The following is a 19,900-nucleotide window of genomic DNA, read 5'->3' as shown; positions in this document are numbered from 1 at the left end:
GGACAATAATAACAACAATAGATGTTAATATAGCAAATAGAAATGCAAAGTGATTAAGAGTTTAGGGTCTGAGTCAGACTCACAGACCACCCTCAGAATCTAGTAAAATATTCATGTTCCACTACATCCCATACCACACAATCAAATTTTCTTTAGATTATTTCCAATACCTAATATGAATACTGCATAGACCCTAGTCTTATTCTGTTGAATACAGGACAAAGATAGGAGGAAACAATACATTTTTCATTCTAGACATACTTTTCCAAGTAGTTTGTTTCCAAGGTTTTGATCCATAAATATAAAATTCATAGATAGAAAGGCCCTGTATTGAGTTTCTTACTACGTTTGCATATTTATTCATTTTGCATGGTTATTCCCCTCTAGTATGTGGAGGTCATAGAACAATTTTTGAGGGCCAGTTCTGTGGGTACAGAGAATTGAACTAAGGCAGGTGAACAAACACTTTATCTGGTAAGCCATTTCACTGGCCCACATTGTTTGTGCATTTATATCTATCTGTGGCAGTTGGGGGTAGGTACTAGGAGGGAGTACAGCAAGCACTCCGCAACTGAGCCATTTTGGTGGCCCATATACTGAGTTTTTTATTCTTATGCTCCTTGCACAAGACTCTTGTTTTCTGATATCTGTTTTTTGTGGTGTGTAGTAGTAATAGTAGTAGTGTGTGTGTGTGTGTGTGTGTGTGTGTGTGTATTTGATTCTTAACTATTGAGCTAGATCTCCAGTCCCATAAACCAAATGCATGGAGAGATAGCTCAATAGTTCAGAGCCCTAGCAGCTCTTCCAAAGGACAGGAATTCAATTCCCAGCACCCACATGGCAGCTTATTACTGTCTGTAACTGAAGTTCCAAGGAATTCAGCACCCTCTTCTGTCCTCCTCATTTACAAAACATGCGTGTGGTGTAGAGACATATAAGCAGCCAAAAGGCCCATATGATGCATCTGTCATCATAACAAAGACAGCATTTGAAATCCAATTTCAAGGTGCTTTCATCCTGTCTCCTAAAAGTCTGATGACTTTCAGCTCTGATCCATTTTAGGTCTTTGATCCATGTAGAGTTGATTTGTATACATTGTTAGGTGAAGGCTTAACTTCAGTCTTTTACATGGATATTACATCTTCCTAACATCCCTTGTTTAACTGATTTTTCTTCCAACATTGGGCACTCTTAGCAGCCTGATCAAAACACATCTGGCACAGACAGTTAGATGGACAGCAAGATTGCCTTCCAAGTTGTGTAACTCAATAGGACAACTCTGTTTCACAGCAATTAATTCAAAAGAGCCAGCAGAAATGAATGTTTTTAACAAACATAAAAAGTGACAGATGAAATGCTGGATATGCCAACAGTACATATCTAACACACATGATAATATATATGCAAAACTGTGCCCCATAAACACACATATTTATCATATTAGCTTATCTTTAATTTAATCATGGCCAGTGTGCGTGAGCAGTTCTGGGCTTTCCAATTCTATATTACTGATCTATATGTATCCCTTTATGTCAGTAGTAGACTATTTTGATTGTTGCAGCTTTGTACTAAAATTATGAAATCCTGTGGGATGTTCTGCAATTTTATTCTTTTTTTTTTTTACAAAAGACTTTTAAGGCCATTTATGGTAGTGCTTGCCTCTAACCCCAGCTCTTTGGAGCAGAGACAAGCAGATTGAGGCCAGCTTGATCTATATAGTGAGTTTCAGGACAGCTAGACTAGACTTTGCTATTTCTGTGCAAAATGTCACTGAGGTTTTTATCTGATATGCATAGAACTGATAGAGTATATTCAAGGATATTGTCATCTATTAAAAAAAGTCCCAGCCACTCAAGAAGTTGAGGCACGAGTACCAAATTCTAAAAGTGCCTACTACAACCAATACAAGACCAGCCTGATTAATTTAGTGACATCCTGTTTCTAAATAAAAATTAGAAGGCAGAGCTTAGAGTATAGCTCAGTGGTAGTGCATTGCTTACCATGCACAAAGCCCTGGGTTCAATCCCAGTACTGCAGAACAACAGTAATAATGAGATTAAGTCTTCCAACCCATCAACCCCAATGGCTGTCATTTCTTCTCTTCTTTCATCATCTCTTATTTGGTAGTTTTGTGAGTGCAAGTCTTTTATCTCCTTGGTAGAGTTAATTCTAAGTATTTTATTCTTTTTGGTGCTTTCACAAATAAATACTTTCTTCATTTCCTTTCCAATTGTTCACTATTAAGGCTGGGACTATTTATTGCTCCGGGGCTGAACACTTGCTGGACATGCACGAGGCCCTAGGTTCAAGCTGCACTACTGCCAGGAAAAACAAAAATCAAATTGTTCATGATCAATAGCAGTATACAGAAATACAGCTCACTTGTGCATGTTCATTTCATTAGCCAACAAATTTACTAGTTTTGCTCATGTACTTCTGAGAACTTTCTGTAGAATGTTCAGGATTTTCTATGAACAAGTTCCTGTCATCTACAGATATCTTTAGCACCTCATAATTGGGCACCTTCATTTCATTGTCTACCCTAATGGCTCTGTGTAGCACTCCTAAAGGTCCCTTGAACAGAAGTGGTCACAGCAGCAACCTGTGTTCTTCTAGATCTTAAAGAGAAAGCTGTCAGTGTCCCCACTGCATATGATGTTGGTTATGGGTTTCCATGTATGGCCTTTGTTACACTAAGCTGGACTTCCATCACGTTTCAATGTTTTTATTATCAAAGTCTGTGAAATTTTGTCAATTTATTGTTAATTCAATCTTTTTGGTTATACAGCTATTTAATTTTGTTTCTTTCAGGATTCCATTTCTAAGAATCCAGGTTTGTAGGAATTTGTCCATTGCATCTAGGCCACACAACAGTTAGCATATAACTACCGAGTGCTCTTGAAATTCTTCATATTCTTGAGAATGGATGGTGAGGTCTCAAATTGTATGAATATCCATCTGCTTTTTTTAAAATTAATCTGGGAAAAGGTTGCTAATACTGTTAATCATTTTTGATGAACCAACTTTTGGTGCATCAGCTTTCTTTGCCATTGCTCTAGCCTCTGTTTTGTTCATCTTCATCCTTACCTGCAGTTTTCTCCTTTCAGTAGCATGGGGGGACTTTTGGGGGGCAAGGGTCTCATTATATAACCCAGACTTGCCTCAAATTCACAATCCTCCTGCCTCAGACTCTGATGCTAGGGTGCTAGGTTATATCACATCCTTCACCTGCCTCACAGTAGTTTTTAAAGACTTAATATAATAATCAAGTAAACTTTTTTGGCAAAATACCACACACAGAGGAAAAAAAATGTTGCTGCAATTATTCCTACAACTAGTGTTAGCATTATAGCCAGGTATCCAGGTCTATCACTGATTAACCATACAGATTTAAGTAATTTTTGAAAACCATTTTAAGCTCCAGTTTTTCATCATCTGAATGGAAATAATTTCTATGTGACAGAATCATCATATAGATGAAACCAGATACAAATACAGGGCCAGCCACATCATAAATACCATACCACCTTGGTCAAGTGATTATTATTAGCATTAATAATCACTCTTGAGCAGACTGGAGTTTTGAACCCCAAATTGTCACAACAAGGAGTAAAGATGTGAGTATGGCATTGATACATAAGGAGTGTGGGGAGACACACGTTATCCAAAAGGTGAAACCACTGCAACATAGCTACTAAATAAAAATGGGAGAGAAAAAAGGAGGGGGAGTCTGATGCATAATTTTAAACCTGGTAATTTACTAGATTTCATCCTCCAGGATGTGACCATGAAGGGCTGAGACAAGCAATTTATTAGTGGAGGAATATTTTTGTGAAGGTGAGCCTGAGATAGCCCTCAGGACACATGCAGATATGATCTCTGTGGAGGCAGAGAAGGAGGCATGTCTTAGATTGCAGTGCAGTTCCAACAGTGTTTCTACAAGTTTGAGGCTGAGTTCCCTACAGTCACCAAGCAGGGGGATTTGGGGTCTTACAGAGTCTGCCTTGCTGTCCTACCCCACTGCAGAAACCATGGTCTCTGCAGAGGACATGGTACAATGAAAGTCAATAGCCTGGGCATTCTGTCACTTAGGTCACAGCTGCAAGAGACCACTTATTCATGGCTGCCACAACTGAGACCCTGATAATAAGATAGAAACGCTGAATATTCAACACACAAAATTGCAATCACCCTGTCTAACATTCCCTCAGCTTTACTTGATTGCCTCGATGAAATTGATGGAATTCGAGGATCGGAAAGAAGAGGGAGATATAACCTAGAAACAAAGGGAGGTGAAAAGGACACTTGCTAAGATCCTCACACTTCAACTCATCCAATCAGTCCTCTGCCAGCAAGGTGGGAAGGTGTTTATCAGCTGTAGGAGTTTTCTGGTAGAAATTCCGGGTCACTTATGCATACTATCGTATCTTCTGCAAATAGGGAAAGTTTGACTTTTTCCTTTCCAATTTGTATCCCCCTGATTTTAGTTTTTGTCTTATTGCTCTACTTAGAACTTCGAGCACTATATTGAATAAATATGGTGAGAGGGGCAGCTTTGTCTTCTTCCTGATTTTAGTGGAATCGCTTTGAGTTTCTCTCCATTTAATTTGATGTTGGCTGTCAGAGTGCTGTAAATTGCCTGTATTACTTTAAGAAATCTTCCATGTATTCCTGATTACCCCAAGACCTTTGTCATGAAGAGCTGTTGGATTTTGTCAAAGGCTTTTTCAGCATTTAATGAGAAGATCTTGTGGATTTTTTCTTTCAGTTTGTTTATATGGTGATTACATTGACAGATTTTTTTTGTATTTTGAACCATCCTTGCATATCTGTATGAAGCCTACTTGATTGTGGTATATATATATATATTACTGTGTGGTGAGCTATCTTTTATTGAAAATTGGATAGCAAGTCAAATTATCTTTAGACCTGGTAAATGGAAATATAATCTAAATGATCTCAAAGTATAATTTGGACTAATTCCTGGCTGTAAGAGACATGGCATAGTTTAAAGTGGGAAGCTTAAACATTTTTTAAATGTCATGGGTGAAGTAAGGAATTGATTATGCTAATATTCAGCATATTTAGCCTGTTTCTAAAAATACATTTGTATAGAGAATTTTATCATTTTTGATCAAGCTTTAACTTGTATCCTAATAACTATCTTTAATAGCTTATAATTTATGTATGACTTATCCTTAAGAATGTACAGTTTAGGTTGGCCAATCATGTGCATTTTTACAATGACTACTGGTGTTAAGCATGTTTTTGTTTTTTGTTTGTGAGACAGGGTCTCACTATATACTCCTGGCTGGCCAGGCTGAAATTCCCAAAGTAGTGGGATCAAAGGTGTGCACCACCTTGCCTGGCCCATAAGCATTTCTTTTTTCTTTTATTCATTTTTGGTTTTTTGAGACAGGGTTTCTCTGTATATCCCTGATTGTATTGGAACTCACTCTGCAGACCAGTCTGGCATGGAACTCACAGATACACCTGCCTCTGCCTCCTGAGTGCTGGGATTACAGCCATGTGCCCTACGCATAACTCCATAGCATTTCTTTTTTTTTTTTAATTTTTGGTGTTTTTGAGACAGGGTTTCTCTGTGTAGTTTTGGTGCCTGTCCTGGATCTCCCTCTGTAGATTAGGCTGGCCTCAAATCCCAGATATCTGCCTGTCTCTGCCTCCCAAGTGCTGGAACTAAAGGCATGTACCACCAACCCCCGGATCCCATAGCAATTCTTTATGTGTTGTCCTAGATAGCTTTCCAGTTACTGTGATGAAATGCCACAACCCAAACCAACTTGGCAGTTAGGGTTTATTAGGCTTAAATGTCTTGATCAGGGTCTGTCATTGAGGGGAGTGTAGGCAAGAACACTGGGGAAAGCTTCCTGATTTGCTCCCACAACTTGCTCAGCTGCTTTTCTTACAGAGCCCATAAGAAAGGGGCTATCTGCAAGGGGATAGCACCAGGTCCTCCTCCACCAAACAGTAATTAAGAAAATGACTTGCCGGCCATTATGATGGAGGTGATAACCTCAACTGAGGTTTTCTCTTCCCATGTGAATTTAGTCTGTCAAATAGACAAAAACTAACCAGCCTGTCTTTATTGGTCATCTGTTCCTCTTTCTTTAAAAGAAATGTCAGGGCCTTTCCTTCTCTTTGGATTGAGCTGCTTGTGGTTTTATTGTTACTATTGTTGAACTCTGAGAGTTCTTTATATATTTTGGCCCACATTCAGATGTACAATACGTAACATTTTTTGGCACTTGAAAATGATCTTCCCACTGTTTTGATCCATGGTCTATTACTTGTTAATAGTGCTTTAAATGGCCTCCCAACTGTACTTAGTTTGAAAAAATAGAGTGTAATCTTTGATGTCTGTGTACAAGACAGAATGACTAAGTCACCTCTGTAACACCCACTACACTTTTATCTCCCATTTGTTATGGTGAGAAATTGGAAATTTGTCTTGACTACTCTGAAATATACACTGCCATTGACTACAATTTTCTATGGGTTGCTTATAACCTGCACCTCTTTCCAAAGTGAAATTTACATATTTCTACCAACAGCTCCTTGGGGTTTCCTTCCCACAGTCCGTTTAGCCTTCATTCATTCATTCATTCATTTATTTATTTACTTATTATATATAAAGTGTTCTGCCTGCACACCAGAAAGGTCACCACATTTTAATTATAGATGGTTGTAAGGGAATTGAACTCAGGACCTCTAGAAGAGCTGCCAGTGCTCTTAACCACTGAGCCATCTCTCCCACCGCAGTCCAGGGATTATTTGCTGCAGGAAATACTAGTAGACACTGCTTGGTGGAAGGTCAGATCACTGTTCACATTTAAGGTTAATTTGCAGGCATAGCAATGATCATTTACCATATGTCCTATTATAGAAAAAGTGATGCAGCAAACACAGTCATTGAGTTAGGGTCACATAGGCCATCAGTGGCACAAGCTATCTGTCCAAATCCACATCTCCAGGTCCCCATCATGGATACCTACTAGTTGGCCTTCACTCTTCTAGATCATTTCATAGACACAGTATTCTTATAGGGCTCCCAGATTCATGTCAATCAACATTAAACACCTGACAAGAATAGCCCACCTGTGACCCAGCATGACCTAAATGTCAGGCAGATCCTGAGCTCTGTGAGATCTCTGACAGGCTGTCAGGTTTCTCAGGGAATCTCAATGGGAAGACTAATCATAACTTATCTGTAGGAGAGCCCTGAACAGCAAAGGCTTGGAGGGCTCTGGTCTACACAAAGCAGGCGAGGTCAGTGTAGCTAGAGGGACTCGAACCTTGTGTCTCAAGGCAGCAATGGGTGAGGACCAGGATACAAAATGATAATTGTGATTCCAAGTCTTGAGTCTGACCATCACCAAACACTGCAGCTCAGTTCTCTCACGAGAAAGTCCTTGCTTCTACCATACACAGCACAGGAGGCCCCATTATCTCTGAGCACTCAGCCACTCCTTCTGCCTTTAATTTGCTTCCTGCCTGATTCTTTCAGGATCTGTGTCAGCTGGGAGTTAAGAGACTATGTCTGGCTGTAAGAGGCCTTTTAAGATACAAAAGTACCACACAGGGCAATCATCTCTCTGTGGTCAGCATAGCACTGCTACCCAAGCCCAACATCACAACCAACAATTCCAATCCCATGGAGGGTGAGGACTCAGTAGCATTAATGTGTGAGCCTGAGACTCAGAATACAGCCTACCTGTGGAGGATAAATGATCAAAGCTTCTGAAAAGATGACAGGCTGAACCTGTCCTATGACTACAGGACTCCTACTTTACTCAGTGTTGAGGACTGACACAGGACCCTATGAATGTGAACCTGGAACTCAGTGAGGGACTCCAAAAGTGACCCATTCTCTCTGAACATTACCTGTAAGTATTTTCTGTTTCATCCTGGTCCCAAATGCCCAAATACAGAGGGCTAGATCTACCATACTCGGTCCCAGTTCCCTTGGGTTCATGACACAGACCTACTATACAGATACCTAGGCTGCCAGGGCATCCTGTCCCAGCCCAAGCATATGTGGACAGGCCCAGCATTGAGCTTGAATGGGTTGCAGGGAATTCTGCCTAGAGAGACTCAGAGTGATGGAGACAGGGGACAAGTCAGACTCAGTCTCAGTGCACACATGAGTGTGCTGTGTGTGTGTGTGTGTGTGTGTGTGTGTGTGTGTGTGTGTGTTGTGCTTGAGAGAGATCAGGGCTTGTGCATGCTGAATGAGTACTCTTGTACTAATCTCCTCCCCATCTCTGGGTAGGACCTGCTCAACTAAGGTTAAAGCACAGCTCAAAGAGATACTATGTCCTTCTACAGACCAGGATTTCCCCTTCCCTCTGCTGACATCACGTGTGATTTTATTCTATTTTCTCCAGAGGGTCCAGATGTCCTGATCATATCTCCCTCAAATATTCATTTTCATTCAAGGACAAACCTCACATCTCCTGCCACACAGATGCTAACCCACCTGCACAGTACTCTTGGTTTGTCAATGGAGAGCTCCAGTCATCCTCCCAAGAGCTCTTTATCCCCAACATCAATACTAATAATAGAGGATCCTATTCCTGCCACATCTATAATGTTTTTCCTGGAGTCAATAGGACCACAGTCAAGAACATTACAGTTCTTAGTAAGGGGAATCTCTGAAATATCAGTTACAGGTTTGGAGTGGAGTCTTTTGTCTTCTGGGAAGTGGCAGAAGCATTTAATTTCTAGCCCAGGACTATGGAAACTAACAAAACTCAGTCTTCCCCCAAGCCTCCTGCTCCATCCCTATGTCTAATGGCTTCCTGGTTCTCTGGTTTCTGGCCAATAAGGATGGAGTTTGCAATGTGAGGAGGAAGTTTTCCAGTCTTGGAAAGCCTTAGGTTATGTGAGGGACTTTCCATGGTTAGGAGAGCCTCAAGGTCAAGATTTATTTCTGTGCCTAACACAAGCTTTCCAGTCCCCTCTATTTTCATTTTATGACCTCCATGACCTACAATGAACACCCATGGCTCAACTGTGCTCACATTCTTATTCTCCAAATTATAGGAGAATATTCCCCACAGATGGGGACTAGACCTCTGTTCCCAAGTCTGCTCCTGTCTCAGATCTGACTCCAAGGGATGGGAAGAGTGGGTGGATAAGGTTCCTGGGAGCCCTATTCTGAGTCAGGGTTAACCATGAAACTGACAGTTGATGATGTTCTTTTGCTTACTCTTCTCAAGCTTCAAAAAACAAATAGCAGCCAGTCAGTGGTGGCACATGCCTTTAATGCCAGAACCCAGGAGGCAGAGGCAGGCGGATCTCTGTGAGTTCAATGCCAGCCTGGTCTACAGAGCAAGATCCAGGAAAGGCACAAAGCTTCACAGAGAAACCCTGTCTCAAAAAACCAAAACAACAACAACAACAAACCAAAAACCAAATAGCTGAGTGTGGTGTCACACATCTTTAATGCTAGCACTGAGGAGGGAGAGGCATGTAGATAGTACAGGTTGAGGAGATCCTGGTCTACATAGCAAGTTCCAAGCAAGCTAGAACTGTACAATGAGACTCTGTCTCAAACAATATCAATACTAAGGATTAGACTTGTAGGCTGTGGTCAGCACTGTGATTATTCACTTCTTCTCTGTAGTATTTAATCCATAACCATGGTTCAGGAAATACATTTTTTTCTGCAAACAGAAATCTTTCAGTTAGGGATTTCTCCCAGTCCCTGAGGTCTAGCCTTTAACACCTTTAAGATTAGCTGGGCCATCTTAACCCCATGACAAATTATTTAATTTAATATAAACAGTAGGTTATTTCATAAAAGAGGTACCTGACTGTTCACAGTCACAGAAAGTGTGAGCAAGAATCCCCACAAAAATAATTCGGAAATACATCCCCCCATCATGAGATTTCTGGACATGTGGGCTGAAGAGGCTCCCAGTGTGGAATCTACACAAATACCCTGAGTCAGGGTCACTGTGAGTGATCTTGGTAGGAGTAAGATTCAGCTCTCTCCCCACAGACCTTATCTTGAACCCAAATATGCAATCTTACAGAGTGCCCCTTCATTCTATGGCCCTGTGAACTGGCTGAGATCTCTGAGGGTGAAGGACTCTCAGCTGGTCCCCTCCTCTATTTATCTACAGATCCACTGACTCCACCCTCCATCCAAGTCACCAAAAACACAGTCAAAGTCCTGTCGTCTGTGTTCCTGAACTGCTTGTCAAATGACACAGGGATCTCAATCCATTGGCTCTTCAAAGGCCAGAGTTTGGAGCTCACAGACAGGATGAAGCTGTCCCAGAACAACAGCACCCTCCAAATAGACTCTGTGAGGATTGAGGATTCCGGGGATTATCAGTGTGAAGTATCCAATCAAATCAGTTCCAAGAGGAGCGACCCCATGCAGCTGGACATATTACGTGAGTGACCTCTGTTCCCGCCTTACTTCATAGTGCTGGGTATGGGGGCAGTTTCTTTATCAACAGAGTGCAGAATGGGTCAAAGTCACAAGGAGAAAAACATTATTCAGGAAACAAATTCAGCAGGCTTGGTGGTAGATGCATGTTTATCTCAAGATACAACACCAAGCAAGCTGAGCACAGTGCTGCATGCACTTGACCCCAGCACACCACAGACAGAGACTGTTGGATCTCTATGAGTTCCCAACTACCCTGGTCTTTGTAGCCAGTTTCAGGTTAGTCAGAGCTTCATAGTGAGACCCTGTCTCAAAAGAGAGAGAGCACGAAGCAGGAGACATAGAATTACAAGGCTGAGCTCTGTACATTGTGAGACCCAGTAAATATTAACAACAATAGATGTCAATATAGCAAATGGAAATGCAAAGTGATTAAGAGTTTAGGGTCTGAATCAGTCACACAGTCAACCCTCAGACTAGTAACATATTCATGTTACTCTACATTTCTTTCAACACATTCCGATCTTCTTTAGATTATTTCCAATGCCTAATATGAATACTGCATAGACACTAGTCTTACTGTGTTGAGTACAGGACAAAGATAGGAGGAAACAATACATTTTTCATTCTAGACAAACTTTTTCAAGTAGTTTGTTTCCAAGGTTTTGATCCATAAATATAAAATGCATAGATAGAAAGGACCTGTAATGAGTTTCTTACTACATTTGCATATTTATTCATTTTGTGTGCATGTCCCACACCAAAGAGTGGAGGCCAGTGGACAATTTGTGGTAGCCAGTTCTCCAAGGACATGGGATTGAACTCAGGTGGGTGAACCAGCCCTTTATCTGCTAGGTGATTTCACTGGCCCACATTTGTTTGTTCATTTATTTCTGTGTGGCAATTAGGGGTGGGTATTGTGTGGGTGTACGGCAGACACTCTTCCCAACTGAGTCATCTTGGTGTCCCATATACTGAGTTTATCTTCATGCTGATATTTGAAGCATGACATCCCTGCAAAAGATGCTTTTTTCTAATAACTATTTTTTTGGTGTGTAGTAGTATGTGTGTGTATATATATGGTTTATGGGACTGGAGAGATAGCTCAATAGTTAAAAGCCCTGGCAGCTCTTCCAAAGGACAGGGTTTCAATTCTCAAAACCTACATGGAAACTTATTACTATCTGTAACTGATGTTCCAATAAATTCAACACTCTCTTCTGTTCTCCTCAGGTACCAAACATGCATCTTCTGTAGAGACAAATAAGCAGCCAAAGTCCCATATGATGCATCTGGCATCATAACAAAAATACCATTTGAAATCTAGTTTCAAGATGCTTTCATCCTGTCTCCTAAAAGTCTGATAACTTTCAGCTCTGATCTTTGATCCATATAGAGCTGATTTGTATATGTTGTTAGTGAAGGCTTACCTTAATTCTTTTACCTGGATATCCCATTTTCCCTGACATCCATTGTTTAACTGATTATTCATTCATAATTGAGCAATCTTAGCAGCCTGATCAAAACTCATCTGGTCACAGAGGGTCAGATTGACAGCAAGAATGCATTCCAAGTTCTGTAACTCAATACGACAACTCTGTTTCACACCAATAAATACAAAAGTGCCAGCAGAAATGAATTTTTATATTTATTTTTCTTTTCCTTTTTATTAAGATATGTTTTATTCATTTACATATCAACCACTGATTTCCCTGTTCTCCCTCATCCTACCTCCCAGCCTCCCCCCCAACCCACCCCTCATTCCCATCTCCTCCAATGCAAGGTCTTCCCTGGGGAGTCAGCAGAGCCTGGTAAATACAGTTGGAAAACACTGTAACTGCTGCAAGCCATAGGAAAACATAATGGTCCCGAACCTTGCCCTCCATTACCCCCTCTCAACCCCAGCTTGATCATGTAGAGCTCATCCATTTCTCCATTGCTGGGCAATCCTGTGTCTTTCATAGGGTCCTCTTTATTAGTTAGCCTCCCTGGAACTGTGAGTTGCAGTCTGCTTATCCTTTGCTTTTCATCTAGTATCCACTTATGAGTGAATACCTACCATGTTTGTCTTTCTGAGTCTTGGTTACCTCAATCAGGATGATTTTTTTTCTATTTGCATCCATTTGCCTGCAAATTTCATGCTGTCATTGTTTTTCTCTGCTGAGTAGTACTCCATATTGTATATGTACCACATTTTCTTTATCCATTCTGCAGTTGAGGGGCATCTACGTTGTTTCCAGGTTCCAGATATTCCAAACAATGCTGCTATGAACATAGTTGAGCATGTGTCCTTGTGGTATGATTGAGTATTCGTTGGGTATATTCTCAAGAGTGGTATAGCTGGGTCTTAAGGGAGATCAATTCCCAATATTCTGAGAAACCACCATACTGATATCCAAAGTGGCTGTACAAATTTGCACTCCCATCAACAGTGGAGGAGTGTTCCCCTTGCTCCAACATAAGCTGTCTTCAGTGTTTTTGACCTTAGCCCTTCTGACAGGTGTAAGATGGTATCTCAGAGTCATTTTGATTTGCATTTCCCTAATGACTAAGGATGTTGTTCATTTCCTTAAATGTCTTTCAGCCATTTGAGATTATTCTGTTGAGAATTCTCTGTTTAGCTCTATAGCCCATTTTTAATTGGACTGTTGTGTATTTTGATGTCTAATTTCTTGAATACTTAAATATTATGGATATCAGCCCTCTGTAAGATGTGAGGTTGGTGAAGAACTTTTCCCATTCTGTAGGCTTTCTTATTGACCGTGTCTTTTGTCCTACAAATGCTTCTCAGTTTCAAGAGGCCCCATTTATTAATTGTTGCTCTCAGTGTCTGTGCTACTGCTGTTATATTTAGAAAGTAATCTCTGGTCCCAATGTGTTCAAGCCTTTCTCTTCTTCTCTTCCTACTTTCTCTTCTATTAGGTTTAGAGTAACTGGATGTATGTTGAGGTTTTTGACCCCCACGGATTTAAGTTTTGTGGACAGTGACAGATATGGATCTATTTGCAGTCTTCTATATGTTGACATCCAGTTATTCCAGCACCATTTGTTGAAGATGCTTTTTTTTTCAATGTATTTTGGGCTTCTTTATCGAAAATCATCTATTTGTATGTGTCCGGATTAATGTCAGGATCAAGAACTTTACAGTCTTTAGTGAGTGGATCTCTGAAATATCAGCACCAGGTTTGGAGTGGAGTCTTTTAGCTTTCTGGGAAGGTGCAGAAGCATTTAATTTCCAGCCCATGTCTATGGGAACAAGCAAAACTCAGTCTTTCCCCTAAGTCTCCTGCTCCATCCCTATGTCTAATGGCCTCCTACTTCTCTGATTTCTGACTGATAGGGATGGAGCTTGCAATGTGAGGAGTAGGTTCTCCCAGTCTTGGAAAGTCTTCAGTTATGTGAGGGACTTTCCAGAGTTAGGAGATCCTCAAGGTCAAGATTTCTTTATGTGCATAACACAAGCTTTCCTGTCCCCTCCATTTTCATTTTATGACCTCCATGATCTACAAGGTACACCTAGGGCTTTCAACTGTGCTCACATTCTTATTCTCCAAATTTGAGGAGACTATTGCCCACAGATGGAGACTAGATCTTTGCTCCCAGGTCTGCTCTTGTCTCATGGGTGAGGTGGAGTCTCAGCTCTGACTCCATGGGATGGAAAGAGTGGTTGGAGAAGGTGCCTGAGAGCCCTGTTCTGAGTCAGGGTGAACCCTGTCACTGACAGTTGATGATGCCCTTTTGCTTGCTCTTTTCAAGGTTCAAAAAACATATGTCAGCTGAGTGTGGTGGCACACATCTTTGATGCCAGTACTGAGTAGGGAGAGACAGGTAGATAGTGTGAGTTTGAGACCAGCTTGGTCTACATAGAAGTTCCATGTGAGCTAGGACTGTACAGTGAGAGCCTGTCTCAAAAATATCAGTACTCAACATTATAGTGGTAGGCTGTCCTCAGCACTGTGATTAATCACTTCTCTGTAGGATTTAATCCATATCCATGGGGCAGGAAATATAATTTTTCTACAAAAAGAAATTCTTCAGTTAAGGAATTCTCCCAGTCCTGAGGTCTAGCCTTTAACACCTTTAAGTTTAGCTAGGCCATCTTAACCCTATGATTAATTTTTTAATAAAAATTAAAAGGCTATTTCATAAAGGCAGGATCTGACTGTTCACACTCACAGAAAATATGAGCAAGAATTCCCACAAATATCATTGGGAAATACATTACTCCCAACCATGAGATTTCTGGACTTGTGGGCTGAAGAGGCTCCCAGTGTGGAATCTACACAAATACCCTGAGTCAGGGTCACTGTGGGCGGTCTTGGTAGGAGTAAGATTCAGCTCTTTCTTTACAGACTATATCTTGAACATGTGATCTTGCAGATGGCCCCTTCATTGTACTTGTCCTGGGAGCTGGCTGAGATCTATGAGGGTGAAAGACTCTCAGCTGGTCCCCTCCACTGTTCATTCACAGAACCAGTGATTAAGCCCTCCATCCAATTCATCAACACCACAGTCAAAGACCTGACCTCTGTGTTCCTGAAGTGCTTGTCAAACGACACTGGGATCTCAATCCATTGGCTCTTCAAAGGCCAGAGTCTGAGGATCACGAATAGGATGAAGCTGTCCCCAAACAACAGCACCCTCGAAATAGTCCCTGCCAGGAGTTTGCATTCCGGGGACTATCAGTGTGAAGTATCCAATCCAGTCAGTTCCAAGAGGAGTGACCTCATCCAGCTGGACATAATAGGTGAGTGACCTCTCCTCCCTTGTTACTCCATAGCTTTCGGGGTGGGGACAGTTTCTTTGTCAACAGAGTGCAGAATGGTCAAAGTCACAAGGAGAAAAAACATGGCTCAAGATACAAATACAGCCAGCTTGATGATGGATGCATGTTAATTTCATGATAACACACCAAGCAAGGTGAGCACAGTGCTGCATGCCTTTAACCCCAGCATACCAGAGGCAGAGACAATTGGATCTCTATGAGTTCCCAACCACCCTGGTCTTTGTAGCCAGTTTCAGGTGAGCCAGAGCTACATAGTCTCAAAAGAGTGAACATGAAGCAGGAGGCATAGAAGTACAAGTCCACTCAACTGAATGGACTAGGCTCTGCTTACTCCCCATGGGAGACATTGCCTTGGAGGAGTTTGGAATAGGGGTGCATTGGGTTGGAACACTGGTAGAATGGGGAAATGAAGAAAGGGTAATCTGTGGTTGGTATGTGAAATGAATAGAAAATCTCTTTAAAAAAAAGGAAGCACAAGGACAGCCCAGATTACATTGTGAGACCTGGACAATAATAACAAAAATAGATGTTAATATAGCAAATAGAAATGCAAAGTGATTAAGAGTTTAGGGTCTGAGTCAGACACACAGACTACCCTCAGAATCTTGTAAAATATTCATGTTCCTCTACATCCCATACCACACAATCAAATTTTCTTTAGATTATTTCCAATACCTAATATGAATACTGCATAGACCCTAGTCTTATTCTGTTGAATACAGCACAAAGATAGGAGGAAACAATACACTTTTCATTCCAGACATACTTTTCCAGGTAGTTTGTTTCCAAGGTTTTGATCCATAAATATAAAATTCATAGATAGAAAGGACCTGTATTGAGTTTTCTTACTATGTTTTATTCATTTTGCGTGGGTGTTCCCTTGTAGTGTGTGGAGGTCATAGGACAATTTGTGGTGGCCAGTTCTCTGGGGACAGAGAATTGAACTAAGGTAGATGAGCAAGCCCTTTATCTGGTAAGCCATTTCACTGGCCCACATTGTTTGTGCGTTTATATCTATCTGTGTGGCAGTTGGGGGTAGGTACTGGGAAGGAGTACAGCAGGCACTCTTCCCAACTGAGCCATTTTGGTGGCCCATATACTGAGTTTCTTATCCTCATGCTCCTTGCACAAGACTTTTTTCTGATATCTGTTTTTATGTGGTGTGTAGTAGTAGTAAACAAAGTAGTCGTCATCATCATCGTAGTAGTAGTAGTAGTATGTGTGTGTGTGAGTGTGTATTTAATTCATAACTATTGAGCTATCTCTCCAGTCCCATAAACCAAATGCATGGAGAGATAGCTCAATAGTTCAGAGCCCTAGCAGCTCTTCCAAAGAACAGGGGATCAATTCCCAGGACCCACATGGCAGCTTATTACTGTCTGTAACTGAAGTTCCAAGGAATTCAACACCCTCTTCTGTCCTCCTCATTTACAAATATGCATGTGGTATAGAGGCATATAAGCAGTAAAGGCCCATATGATGCATCTGTCATCAAACAAAGACAACATTTGAAATCCAATTTCAAGGTGCTTTCATCCTGTTTCCTAAAAGTCTGATGACTTTCAGCTCTTATGCATTTAAGTCTTTGGTCCATGTAGAGTTGATTGGTATGTGTTGTTAGGTGAAGGCTTAACTTCATTCTTTTACACGGATATCACATCTTTATAACATCCCTTGTTTAACTGATTTTTCTTCCAACATTTTGCACTCTTAGCAGCCTGACCAAAACACATCTGGCACAGATGGTTAGATGGAGAGCAAGAATGCCTTCCATGTTCTGTAACTCAATAGGACAACTCTGTTTCACACCAATTAATTCAAAAGAGCCAGCAGAAATGTATGGTTTTTTGTTTGTTTTTTTGTTTTGTTTTGTTTTTTGAGACAGGGTTTCTTTGTGTAGCTTTGCGCCTTTTCCTGGAATTCACTTGGTAGCCCAGGATGGCCTCAAACTCACAGAGATCCACCTGGCTCTGCCTCCTGAGTGCTGGGATTAAGGGTGTGCGCCACCACTGCCCGGCTAGAAGTGTATGTTTTTAACAAACATAAAAAAATTACAGATGAAATGCTGGATATGCCAACTGTGCATATCTGACACACATGATAATATATATGCAAAACTGTGCCCCATAAACACACATATTTATCATATTAACTAATCTTTAATTTAATCATGGCCAGTGTGCGTGAGCAGTTCTGGGCTTTCCAAGTCTATATTACTGATCTGTATGTCTCCCTTTATGTCAGTAGTAGACTATTTTGATTGTTGCAGCTTTGTATTAAAAGTATGAAATCCTGTGGGATGTCCTGCAATTTTATTCTGTTTTTTTTTTTTTCAAAATACTTTTAAGGCCATTTATGGTAGTGCTTGCCTCTAACCCCAGCTCTTTGGAGCAGAGACAAGTGGATATCTGGCAGTTTGAGGCCAACCTGATCTATATAGTGAGGTCCAGGACAGCTAGAATGGACTTTGCTATTTCTGTGCAAAATGCCACTGGGGTTTTGATCTGATATGCATAGAACTGATAGAGTACATTCAGGGATATTGTCATCTATTAAAAAAAGTCCCAGCTACCCAAGAAGTTGAGGCATTAGTACCAAGTTCTAAAAGTGCCTACTACAACCAATTTAAGGCCAGCCTGATTAATTTAGTGACATCCTGTTTCTAAATAAAAATTAGAAGGCAGAGCTTAGAGTATAGCTCAGTGGTAGTGCATTGCTTACCATGCACAAAGCCCTGGGTTCAATCCCAGTACTGCAGAAAAACAGTAATAATGAGATTAAGTCTTCCAATCCATCAACCCAAGTGGCTGCCATTTCTTGTCTTCTTTCATCTCTTATTTGGTAGTTTTGTGAGTGCAAGTCTTTTATCTCCTTGGTGGAGTTAATTCTAAGTATTTTATTCTTTTTGGTGCTTTCACAAATAAATACTTTTTTCATTTCCTTTCCGATTGTTCACTGTTAAGGCTGGGACTATTTATTGCTCAGGGGCTGAACACTTGCCAGGCATGCATGAGGCCCTAGGTTCAAGCTCCACTACTGTCAGGAAAAACAAAAATCATATTGTTCATGGCCAATAGTAGTATGTAGAAATACAGTTCACTTGGGCATGTTCATTTCATTAGCCAACCAATTTACTAGTTTTGCTCCTGTAATTCTGAGAACTTTCTGTAGAATGTTCAGGATTTTCTATGAACAAGTTCCTCTCATCTCCAGATATCTTTAGCACCTCATAATTGGGCATTTTCATTTCATTGTCTAGCCTAATGGCTCTGTGTAGCACTCCTAAAGGTCTCTTGAACAGAAGTGGTCACAGCAGCATCTTGTGTTCTTCCTGATCTTAAAAAGAAAGCTGTTAGTCTCCCCACTGCATATGATGTTGGCTGTGGGTTTCCATGTATGGCCTTTGTTACACTAAGCTGGACTTCCATCACGTTTCAGTGTTTTTATTATCAAAGTCTGTGAAATTTTGTCAAATTTTTTGTTGAATCAATCTTATTGGTTATACAGCTATTCCATTTGGTTTCTCTAACGCTTCCATCTCTAAAGAATCCAGGTTTGTAGGAATTTGTCCATTACATCTAGGCCACACAACGGTTAGCATATAACTACTGAGTGCTCTTGAAGTTCTTCATATTCTTGAGAATGGATGGTGAGGTCTCAAATTGTATTAATATCCATCTCTTTTTTTTAATTAAATTGGGAAAAGGTTGCTAATGTTGTTAATAATTTTTGAAGAACCAACTTTTGATGCATCAGCTTTCTTTGCAGTTACTCTAGACTCTGTTTTGTTTATCTTCATCCTCATCTTTAGTTTTCTCCTTCGCTAGCTTGGGGGAACATTTTAGGGGACAGGGGTCTCATTATATAACCCAAACTTGTCTCAAATTCACAATTCTCCTGCCTTAGACTCTGATGCTAGGGTGCTAGGTTATATCACATCCTTCACCTGCCCCATAGTAGTTTTTAAAGACTTAATATAATAATCAAGTAAAATTTTGGCAAATTACCACACACAGAGAAAGAAAAAAATGTTGCTGCAATTATTCCTACCACTACTGTTAGCCTTGAAGCCAGGTACCCAGGTCTATCTGATTAACCATACAGATTTAAGTAATTTTTGAAAACCATTTTAAGCTCCAGTTTTTCATCCTCTGAATGGAAATAATTTCTATGTGACAGACTCATCATATAGATGAAACCAGATACAAATACAGGGCCAGCCACTTCATAAATACCATACCACCTTGGTCAACATTAGCATTAATAATCACTCTTGAGCAGACTGGTGAGGTTTGAACCCCAAATGGTCACAACAAGGAGTAAAGATGTGAGGATGGCATTGATACATAAGGGATGTGGGGAGACACATGTTATACAAAAGGTGAAACCACTTTAACATAGCTACTAAATAAAAATGGGAGAGAAAAAATGAGGGGAGGATCTGATGCAAAATTTCTAAACCTGGTAATTTACTAGATTTCATCCTCCAGGATGTGACCATGAAGGGCTGGGACAAGCAAGTCATTAGTGGAGGAATATACTTGTGAAGGTGAGCCTGGGATAGCCCTCAGGACACATGCAGATATGATCTCTGTGGAGGGAGAGAAGGAGGCATGTCTTAGATTGCAGTGCAGTTCCAACAGAGTTTCTACAAGTTTGAGGCTGAGTTCCCTACAGTCACCAAGCAGAGGGAT

General features: G+C 40.7%; 1 protein-coding gene across 1 annotated transcript in view; it reads left to right on the top strand.

Annotated features, from left to right (window-relative positions):
- LOC131895374 (carcinoembryonic antigen-related cell adhesion molecule 1-like) overlaps positions 1 to 19,900 on the top strand; it is a 349,579-nt gene that overhangs the window by 200,245 nt on the left and 129,434 nt on the right. Inside the window, exons 7-8 of the mRNA XM_059245814.1 lie at positions 10,149 to 10,424; positions 14,892 to 15,167. Of these exons, the coding sequence (XP_059101797.1) occupies positions 10,149 to 10,424; positions 14,892 to 15,167 (552 nt within the window). The remainder of the gene's footprint in view (positions 1 to 10,148; positions 10,425 to 14,891; positions 15,168 to 19,900) is intronic.

Source organism: Peromyscus eremicus, chromosome 1 (genome assembly GCF_949786415.1).
Source record: "Peromyscus eremicus chromosome 1, PerEre_H2_v1, whole genome shotgun sequence".
Classification (NCBI taxonomy): domain Eukaryota; kingdom Metazoa; phylum Chordata; class Mammalia; order Rodentia; family Cricetidae; genus Peromyscus; species Peromyscus eremicus.
This window is presented reverse-complemented; position numbering and strand designations above follow the sequence as displayed.